This window comes from Populus alba, chromosome 7, assembly GCF_005239225.2.
Source record: "Populus alba chromosome 7, ASM523922v2, whole genome shotgun sequence".
NCBI classification, from domain to species: Eukaryota; Viridiplantae; Streptophyta; class Magnoliopsida; order Malpighiales; family Salicaceae; genus Populus; species Populus alba.
The window spans coordinates 7,970,335-7,980,421 of NC_133290.1; the positions used below are offsets into that span (position 1 = coordinate 7,970,335).

Sequence of the window (10,087 nt, forward strand, 5' to 3'; positions counted from 1 at the left end):
CCTTTTCAGTAAATAAAATAATAATAATAATAATAATAATAATAATAATAATAAAAATGGTCAAAAATTAGGTTATGACAACAACCATGCCAGACCCAAGGTGCTTGGGTCTAACAAACATGCATAATCTAAGTTTACTTGGGTCTGACAACATATTAGATCTATGTTATTTGGGTCTAGCGGCCATGCTAAATCAAATAGCCTTAGGTCTAGCGGCAATAATAGACCCAAGTACTTGGGTCTAGCGACCATGTTAGACCCAACAGACTTGGGTACTGGAATAATAAAAAAATAATAATAACAAAAATAACAACAACAACAATAATAATATTAAGAATACTAATAATAATGATAATAACAAGAATGACAACACTAACAATAATAACAACAAAAATAAGAATAACAATTCATGGAATGGTGGAGTCGGGGACAGTATTCATGGTATTTGCCACCTTGCTTTTGCTAATGACATTTTTTTGTTAGCCCAAGGAGATATCTTTTCGGTTTTGATTTACTGGAGCAGTTGCATGTTTTTGGCCAAACCTCTAGGTTGAATATTAATGCAAGGAAATCTTTTATTTACTTTGGTGGAGTCGGGGACAACATGAAGCAATGTATCCTCCAAGCTTCTTGTTTCTCTGAAGGTAGCTTTCCCTTCAAATATCTTGGAGTCCCTCTTAGCCCCACAGACTTTTGGCTAGTCAATTCTCCCCCCCCCCCTCTCTTATATAAACTTGAATCTGTAATACAAAGCTAAATAGACAAGCATTTATCTTATGTTGGGCAACTGGAATTAATTAGATCAGTCTTACATGGAATGGTTGGTGGCATTCTTAGCATCCTTTTGTATAACTAATACAGTCATTGGTTATACTTGACTAATGAAAGTTATGGTCCATAGTCAACCACCTCATCTTAGTTTTAGATTGATAAGTTTCACAAAGTCTTTAATGAACCTCTAACATGACAAATAAGGCACCTTCTAATCCTAAACATTTGAGTAAGATTCTAGTTTTAGATCTCCTATGTAGTACATCTATTAGGAATGCATAATTGGTTGCTTTTAATTTGAAAGATTTTGAAACTTTTTATAAAGGGACTTGCAATAATATTTTAACTTCTCTCTAATCCTTCTTGGGATCAAAAGCACTTGTTTTGTTATGACCATTTTCTTATACTTAGTAGAAAATTTCCACAACAATTTTATTGCTATTGTTTTGTGCATTTTTGTTTATGAAATCTACATTACTCTATTCATCATAACATTGTTATTGGACATCATTAATAACTAATCTATCAATAATTTTCACATGGATAATGTCATGATTACTAAATGTCATCTAATATTGTTTCCTCTCATTGAAAAAAACAAAAATAAAATTAGAAAAACCTTATAATAAGGTTTATAACCACTATATGGTATGAAATTAAGATAGGGTATTCACATCTATATATACTGGGTAAAATGGTTGATAATAAAAATAAATCTCCTCTAACTTTTATATATGTTTCTCCTAACTCTAAAAGTATTTCTAGGTCTATGATCAAAGGCTCATATTTGATTGTTTATATAAGAAAAATCAAGCCAAAAAGGCATGGTCATTGTTGAAATTATTACCACTCTTGTATTAGTTGTTCTTGATTTTCGATCCAACAAAACATAACTACCAAGCAACAGGTTTTGATATAATAATGTTAATGTCATGTTTTAATTTAAGATCAATGTTGATATGTGGGTGATCTGCTAAGAAATCTTGCTCTTTGACTACTCTTTATGGCATGTAATGTACATTAAACTCAGACAATACTAATACTTATTTTTTAATATGACTTTTTAAAAAAGGTTTTGACAACATATATTTTATTAATTTACTTTACATATAAAATAAACATCAATTGATAACATACAATAGCACAACTTAACATAAGCAAGATACAATGATAGAAAAGTTTTTCTATCAATGTATAATGTTCTTTAACCTTTATAAGAATATAACTAAGGTAGTAAACAACTTATTCATGCCCATTGTCATTTTCATGTGCAAGTTTGCTACTAATTGAACCCTTATGCTACTGAAACGTATAGCCTCAAATGTTTCTTAGGCATTGGTAACGCGTCACTAGAGGTTTAGCTATATAAATTTTTATGTCCTTAAAAGTAATTTATTGTTCATCAGTTCACTGAAACTCATCAAAGCTCTTCTTTTTCAATAGCTATGTAAAAATGAATAGTATTTTTTATAGTGTTTGTAATGAACCTCTTTAAGAACTTTATTTTTCCAATAAAACATTGTATTTCTTTCATAGTTTTAGAAGGCTATACTTTCATAATTGCTTGTACCTTGTTTTTATCCACCTTTATTCCTCATTGATGCATTAAAAATCCTAGGAAATTACGAGCCTATATACCAAATGCATATTTTAAGGGGTTTATTTTTTGGTTGTGTATCCTTATTTACTTAAACGCAAAACATATTTTATCTAGGTGAATGGATTTGAATTGTGATCTTACCATCATATCATCAATATAGATCTTTATGTTGTGATTGATTATATTATAAAGGATCAAGTTCATTGTTGTTTGATATGTAACACCAGCATTTCTCATACCGGAAGGCACGAATACTCATTCATACATATATAATGAGCAAGAGTATTTAGAGACAGTATTGAAAACAACTTCTATAATAAAGATTTAATTATAGCTAAAATGGTCATCCATAAAAGCTAAATATTTTATTGCCAAATGCTACATTAATAAAACATATCAACCATTGGCATTTGATATCCATCTTTTAGAGTTGCAAGATTCAAATTTATAAAATCTATGCATACTCTTAATTTGCCATTTTTAATACTAACATTATGTTAGATATCCATTCAATATATTTTATTGGCCTAATAAATCCAACTTCTTGGAGCCTTTTGATTTCGTTCTTCACCTAATCAATCATATCTGAAACCGTTTTTTATAGAGGTTATTTATATGGGTTAAATCCAAGTTTGATTGGTAAAATGATGTTTGACCAAAATTCTATCTAACCCGGCATTCCATTATAATTCAAGGAAAAACAATCTTTATAAATATGTAACAATGTTACTAGAACTTTCTAAAATTCTTATGATATATTTACACTTACAAAAGTTAGTTTAGGCTTGCCTTCAGTTCCTAAATTAACTTTTAATTAATGGGTCATAAACTCTAGTATGTCCATTATCTATTTTTTATAGTGTTTGAGAAAGTCTTGTCATATTGAGCAAGATAAATTGATAATCTTTATATGGTTCTATTAAAAAGATTATGTTATAGTGTCTAATTTATCTACAGGCTTCATCAAAGGACCTAAAACATGAAACTGGGTCATAATGACTTATTTATACACATTTTAAATTCTTGGTCATTAGCTTCCAATTGCATGCTATTTGGCCAAGAAAAGTTTGTTGTTAATTATCTTATACATGCTTTCTTCTTACTTATTGAGAAGTAAATAGAGCAAACCTGTATCACATATGTCAATGAATTGGATTAGACCTATATCATCATTATGAATGGTTTATTATTTACTTTAATTATTTCAATTTATCCATATGATAACCAAAACAACAAAGCTTGATGTAGGGATGATAGCACACAAATATTAATGTGTATCCAATCTCGTTTACGCAAGACATTGTAACTTTTCTTTGCTTCCACTACAAAGAAAGTTGCATTGAAGTATAAGACCCAATAATTAGGTCTAAAGCACTCCTACAACATCTCTTATGTCTCCTGCAAAATCTAACATCACCATTTTATAATGGAATCATGTCAGCCCTATTTTGACAAATGTTATTAATCAAGGTTAATGGCGTAATATTGAGTGTTGCACCATTATCGACCAGGATCGTTTATTTCGATGCATCATTGGAATTTGTTATGAAGTAAAAATATTTCAAATGGCAACTCATAACCAATGTTGACTTGGAAAACATAAGAATTGACTATTAACTAGGCACTAGTTTTTACTAGTTTGTTTCAAAGATCTTTACCTTTTTCTCTACACTATCTTTATAGTAATTGCTGAAGCAACTTGACCTTGTCTTGTATTGTGATGTGGGATAGGGGTCAGCACTTAGAGTAAATGGTCCTGCTGCGAAGTACGGATCAAATAGTTAGTTATAATGAAACCTTGTCTTTTATAAAAAATAAATAAATAAATAAACCTCAGTGAATCAGTTTTGGCAGAAGAATGTCCTAAGAGATGGGAGAAGAAACCTACTCATGCAGATTTCTTGCATGCATGTGTAGACATTTCGAGTACAGACTCACATCCAGCAATCATGCAACAGTTTTAGGTTAAGAGATAATGGAAGGAACCAGGTCAAGCATTTCCTACACATGCATGTGGCGATATATGGAGCATAATGTCACATGAAGCACACTTTACCTATGCAATAAAATTGATAACCACTAAGCCACATGTACATAACAGCTCTTGTTCAAAATCCAAGATCGAATGTAGGCCATTCATCCATTTCCCTTGCACTCTTGGGCTGATCAAGAGTCTTCTTTTTATCATCATTAGGACTGTGAGTACAGGAACCCATCAAACTGGAAATACTAGAAGCAAAAGCTTCATCACAGCATTTGGTGTCAGCTTCTACTTTGGCCGGATGACACTACACAAGATGTGCAAGAAAACATACAGTTTCAGAACCACAGAGCTTATAAAAAAAAAAAACACAAAAAAGTCGCAGGATAGTAAGATTCATGTTCCTATAATAATAATAATAATAATAATAATAAGCTTGTGCCTTGGTATGAAAGACACTGGTCAAGTGTTGTATAATTCATGTATTTGGACTCCAGACAACAGACAATATACTTTGATGTCCAAAGAAATGAGCTGAATCTTTATAGGTGCAAATTTTGGTGTGGATTTTTACTGATTTTTTTGTAGAAGAGTTAAAATACTTAGCCATGGTTGCACAGTCAATTAGTTCAGAACAATCACATGGTTGCACACATTGCGAAAATGGAGGAAACTTTTCTGAGCACAAGGACAATAATTTAGGCACACGCAGAAATAGGACTTTCAGAGATGACATGGGGGAACAATAGCCCAAACCTGTTCAAACTTTCCAGCAGCTTCAGTGTCATTGGGAAATTGATTACCGCTAAAAGTAGATAATACTGCAAGATTAAATACAGCCAGATCCTCAAAATTTAGATATTAGGAAAGACATGACCTAGAAGATTGGGCAAAAAGAAGCATTCATTGAATGATTACATATTGCATAAAAACCTGCCTTCGGAAAAGTTGAGATCTGCAGATATCTCAATGTCCACAATTTTACTTGATCCTCCATCATCCAAATTTTGACTGGGTCCTTCATGTGCGAATGATTGTCTCGATAATTCAGAGTCTTCAGATAGAGTCGAAGCATTTATGCTCTTATCAATACACTGGACAGCAACACTCCCCTGAACTGCAGGTTTTTGGAGAATGGACAAGATTTGACAGGCTGCAAAGGTGAAAACTTGCAGTTAGTTTAAGCTTAACCAATATGCCAAAGCATCATAATTAGAATTGTGAATCACAAATACATAATGATTCTGACCTATTTAACTTTGGTTTTCACACAAAATGTAAGACGAGCATTCGCAGAAGTCTTTAATTCACACCGCATGCTAATGCTGGTTGACAAATACATTCCAAAGTAACTTTTTGATTGTCTTATGCCCAATTATGGAATGACATGTAAGCTTTCTAAACACAACTTGATTTACATAGTAGAACCAGAGATACTGGAATTTTTTAGATGTACAAAACCCATATAGTACAATCAAAGAGATCAGATTCAGAACTCAATAATGTTGTGAAATTGATGAACCAAGGAAAAACAAACACACCATTGCGTATAGTTTTGTTTGTAGGAACAGCATTGCACAACCTGGTTCTATCTTCAATAGAGATGCTTCTTGAATTTGCATCTTCCCTTGAATAAGTGTTTTGATATTTTCCTGTCAAAAATAAAAATTCACAAGTTTTCAGCTACAAAAGCATTAAATTAAAGACAAATAAAAGGGCATTGCTCTCTGTCCAATAAAGTTGGGGTATCCGTGGTACAAACAATCCTGCAAAGGCTTCTTTGTATGGATTGTCTTAAAAAAATTTCATCTCCCCATAAATGTACATGCTAAAATTTGAGTCTGCAGCTTTTGTTGAACAGGCACTGTTTTGAAGTTTCTCTAAAGGTTCAGGAGGAAAGATCAAACCCCAAGATACTGCTAAATTCCAAAGCAATGAAAATAAAAAAGGTAAAGTAAAATCCAAGTTCTAGTGAACCAATAATACCTTCAGAACTCATTAATGGCTCGCCAACTTCTACCAAATATTTCGGCAGTGCAAGCTTGCTTCCGACTTTCACATCTTCTGACAAGCTGAGGAACTTACTGGTCAGGAAGGTTTTACCTTCACTTAATAAAGTGACCTGCATACTTGAAAGGTTTAAGAAAAGCAGAAAGGAACAGTAAAAAATAAAAATAAAAACAAAGTGCTCTTATTCCTTAAATTATCAAGTACTATGCAAATGAATACGGTTACTAACAGAATACTTCATCAGAGTATAGACCATGTAATGGTGTATTTTTGAAATATAAGGTTCATTTATAATAGTTGGATTTCACAAATTCATTGCAGTTCTTGCAACTTAGCACACCACACAAAGTTGCAAGCATGTAACTTAATCATTGAGCAGATATCTCAAAGTCATGACTTTCTCCAAGACACATAAATAATCGACAGATTTTGTGCAGAAAGCCAATATTAAGATTGTTCAAAACCCTGCAAGCTACCACATGTTAAATTGAAAACCATCTAGGATAAAACAATTTCCAGTGGAACTCTTCCTAACTAAAGTAAATAGATAATGTATATTAAAGAAGCTAAAGTAAATAAATGACTATCCAACCTAAGAAAGGCCATAGTACTTCAAAAAAGCTTCGTTATTACCATGAAGTACATGCAAGTGGTTCAACATTAAATTAGGAAAGCAAACCAAAAGGGACTATATTAAATGAAGCACTATAAATCCTAGGAACAACCAACGAAAGGCTCAGATATAATGTAAAGCGTGTAGACCAACCTGCTTTCTGTAAGAACCACAAGAAGCAAGCCTGAGGATTCCACTGTGGTACTTCTTGGCCTTTTGAGTTATATGACTACTGTAAAGAGCACACCATTCTGCATTGCAGAGGAATCAAATGCAAAAGTTATCAATAGATATATGTAGCTACGCGAGGAGCAACTTTAGGCTAATGATAACTAGGAATACTGGAGGCATACTGATGATGAGAAATTGATATTCATCAATAACCTTACAGAACACTGGTTCAACAACCACCATGAGAGAGAGAGAAATAATCCATATCAACAATCATGCTGGCCAACCTTTTGTAACGGATTTGTTGTCTTTAATACCATTTGGCTGTCCATGCATTGTTCCCAGTTTGCTAGCATCATTAGAATTATTTCTTTGAATGTTCAAATCCTCTAGAAGCTGATTTTCTCCTCCAGGTTCTCCAATGTCAACCAAATGAGCATCAAATGATATTGATTCACCAGAACTTATTTTTTCATCTTTCTTGAGGAACCTACAATCTAATTGTCTCTTGCTTGCATCATACAGCATGATCTGAATGTACACCCAAAAATGAAGCTAGAGATTAATTGTTATAAGAAAGAAAGCAAAAGTAAAAAAAAAAATAGTAAATTCAGACATTATTGTCTAACTTTTTTTAATAGGTTAAATGGCTAAATTATCTAATAAATAATTAATCAGAAGCAAAGCTTCTGGAATGAATGATTCTTAGAATTCAACAAACAAGATGATTAACCTTGCAAATAAGACTGACTTGCGTAAGTCCTCAAACTAACCTGTGTCCCTAAGGATTCACGACTTGCAAGTCTTAAGAAACCATCGTGGTACTTCTTGGTCTTTTGAGTCAGTTGCGTAGTGTATAAGACCTGCCATTCTGTGTTGAAAAAGGGAAAATGTTGACCATAAGTTTTCTACAGATAGCACAAACATAACAAAAGAAACAGAATCCTAATTGAGAACCATCTTATTAATGACAAGCATCTTTTGGTGTGCAAATCAAGCATGATATCACAGCTGTTAGAATCTTACACAACAGCTACACCAAACCATCCATGCACATAATGAGTATGACCATCTAACTATAGTTCCCAGGAATCAATAGCATTGATGTGGTTTGTACTGATCCAAATGAGTTGGAGCCTGCAGCATACCATCTGAACCAGATATGTTGTGCTCGATGCTTGGTTTGCCAAGCACTAATTTACCTTTTTGTTATTCTAAGAGATTCAACACGTTAATTTCACTACACACAGATAAATTAAAAATCAAAAGTGATACTTCTTGGCCCTTTGAGTCACTTGTGTAGTGTAGAGGACTTGCCATTCTATTCCAGAAAGAAGTTAGTGAGGAATCAAACTAAAACAAGAGCATAAAGAGTTGAAATTATAGAAACAGAAAAAACAAAATGCAAAGAACTTTTAGAGCATCATACAAGATAAAGAAGCAACAATTTCCTAATTCCTTAATGCAGACTAATTTGACCTCTACAATTGCTTCAAGGTAGGAATGGCATGGTTACAGGATGCTCCCTCATTTTTGTTAAAACAGGAAAAAGAAAAAAATCAAACAACACCTTCAAAGAAAATGGAAAAATTATATTCAACGACTAACCTGTTGCACTTTTTGACATATCTGGACTGCTCTCTGGCACTACATACCTTCGCAGTTCACTCTTCTTGATCTCTAAAACATAAGCAACTGTCACAACTTAGCCCGATACAAGCTCAAACACAAACTATTATCTAACTTAGGCCCATAAGAATTAGCATCTCGATATTGTCATCCTAAGAACATCGAGAGAACAAACAACATGATCATTTCTACAAAAACAATTAATTCACCAAACCACAAAATAAGTAAAACAAACCTCTGATGATCTTTTGCGACGTGCTTCGACAATCCGGTCGTGCTTCATTCTCCTCCACAGTATCCTCTCCACCTTTGACCACAAAAATTAGCAATACATTTGAATTATAAAATTGTCAAATCAACAAATTCAAATAGAGAATATTGTTAACATCACTACCGGAGGAAGAAATCGAAGGATTTCTAAACTTTTGTCGACGCATGAAACCAAACCTTTCGGTAATTTTCCTATCCCTTCCGTGAAAATTCAAATCTGATACCGTTAGCTTATTATTACTATTATTATCACCACCGACCTCAGGATCTCCAACATCAACAAGAAAGGAATTGAATGTTAGGGTTTCACTGGAACTAACAACTTCTTCATCCTTCAAGATTCTGCATTCTAATAACTTCTCGCACTCGTCAAACAGCATGACCTAAACACGAATTTGACAAACGAAGCAAGCGCAGAAAAGAAATAAAAAAACGGAAAACCTAAATCTTACGAAATGAACAAGAAATTGAAAGCTCGGATGAATTTACCTTGTTTGTGGAGAAGTGAAGATCTAAGAAACCGTCTTGATAGATTTTTCGCTTTTGCTTGATGTGCTTTGTGTAGGTTACACTCCATCTCTGCTTCTTCTTCGTCTTCTTCTTCCAGTCGATATCCTCCATTATTGAAGTGTTTTTTGTGGTTTCGGAATTCGAAATCTGAGGAAATGAGATGTCAATATGACAAAACGCAATTTCTACTTGGCGGGAAGGGGAAACTATAAAGCTAGTGAGGCGTTATGTTTTATACTTTTATTTCCATTTTGGGAGGTTGGGATGAATCAAAGTGATGTGCATGAAACGGTGCTGTTTCGGACCGCCGTTTGCTTTACATTTGCATATTCGTCCGAGTCTCAGGAGAGGAATTTATTAAATTTTCATCTTTCTTTAAGATTACTCTCAAAAGATTGTTCCAATAATTATCACACCTTGTATGCCGATAAAAATAGGTTGGTATTTTACAGGCAATAATAATTTAGTATATTGGTCACACTTTCTCTTTTCAACACAACCTCATTTAGATCTAATTATTTTTTGTTTGGCT

The 10,087-nt window shown here is 33.2% G+C and overlaps 1 protein-coding gene across 2 annotated transcripts; it reads right to left on the bottom strand.

Annotated features, from left to right (window-relative positions):
• Window positions 1–1,778: 1,778 nt before the first annotated feature.
• On the bottom strand, window positions 1,779–9,804 carry LOC118030543 (uncharacterized). Of its 2 annotated transcripts, none has more exons than XM_035034692.2 (13): window positions 9,535–9,804; window positions 9,170–9,428; window positions 9,011–9,082; window positions 8,755–8,826; window positions 7,920–8,017; window positions 7,434–7,677; window positions 7,129–7,226; window positions 6,339–6,474; window positions 5,894–6,004; window positions 5,290–5,505; window positions 5,109–5,173; window positions 4,428–4,659; window positions 1,779–4,127 (listed from the first exon to the last, which is right to left on the bottom strand). In XM_035034692.2, the coding sequence occupies exons 1-12, from the start codon at window positions 9,664–9,666 to the stop codon at window positions 4,480–4,482; spliced, it is 1,683 nt and encodes a 560-aa protein (XP_034890583.1). In that variant the 5' UTR covers window positions 9,667–9,804; the 3' UTR covers window positions 1,779–4,127; window positions 4,428–4,479. The 2 variants fall into 2 exon arrangements, with proteins under 2 accessions (XP_034890583.1, XP_034890582.1); XM_035034691.2 differs by having other exon boundaries at window positions 1,779–4,130.
• Window positions 9,805–10,087: the final 283 nt, after the last annotated feature.